We start from the raw sequence: 338 nt of genomic DNA on the forward strand, positions 1-338 counted from the left end.
GCACCCCTTTCCCCAGCCACCCCATGGCTGGGGTGCCCCTGCCCAGCTGTCGTCCTCCCTCTCCCTGGCCAAGGAGCGGATGGTGCTGCGGTGCTGCCCGGCAGAGCCCTGCCCCTGCCAGGACGGCAGCTTGGCTTGGCTCCGTGCTCCCCGGGCAAGGCACGGTGTGGATGGCGTGGCAGCGGGGCAGTGGCACTGACCTCCTCCGCCGAGCAGACAACTCTCCGGCTGAGCCACTGGTAGCAGAGCAGGCCGAGGACCACCATCTTCAGAATGAGGTTCCTGGGGAGCAGGAGCAGGGCTGGGAGCCCCCGAGCCCTGGGGATGGGGGGGCCGAG

At 70.4% G+C, this 338-nt stretch overlaps 1 protein-coding gene across 1 annotated transcript in view; it reads right to left on the minus strand.

Moving 5' to 3' along the window:
* The window catches only part of LOC104498325 (transmembrane channel-like protein 6), a gene marked incomplete at both ends in the record, with an annotated part of 2,785 nt that overhangs the window by 754 nt on the left and 1,693 nt on the right, over positions 1-338 (minus strand). Inside the window, one exon of the mRNA XM_010141683.1 lies at positions 201-282. Within this exon, the coding sequence (XP_010139985.1) occupies positions 201-282 (82 nt within the window). The remainder of the gene's footprint in view (positions 1-200; positions 283-338) is intronic.

Source organism: Buceros rhinoceros, unplaced genomic scaffold (genome assembly GCF_000710305.1).
Source record: "Buceros rhinoceros silvestris isolate BGI_N320 unplaced genomic scaffold, ASM71030v1 scaffold34888, whole genome shotgun sequence".
Taxonomy (NCBI): domain Eukaryota; kingdom Metazoa; phylum Chordata; class Aves; order Bucerotiformes; family Bucerotidae; genus Buceros; species Buceros rhinoceros.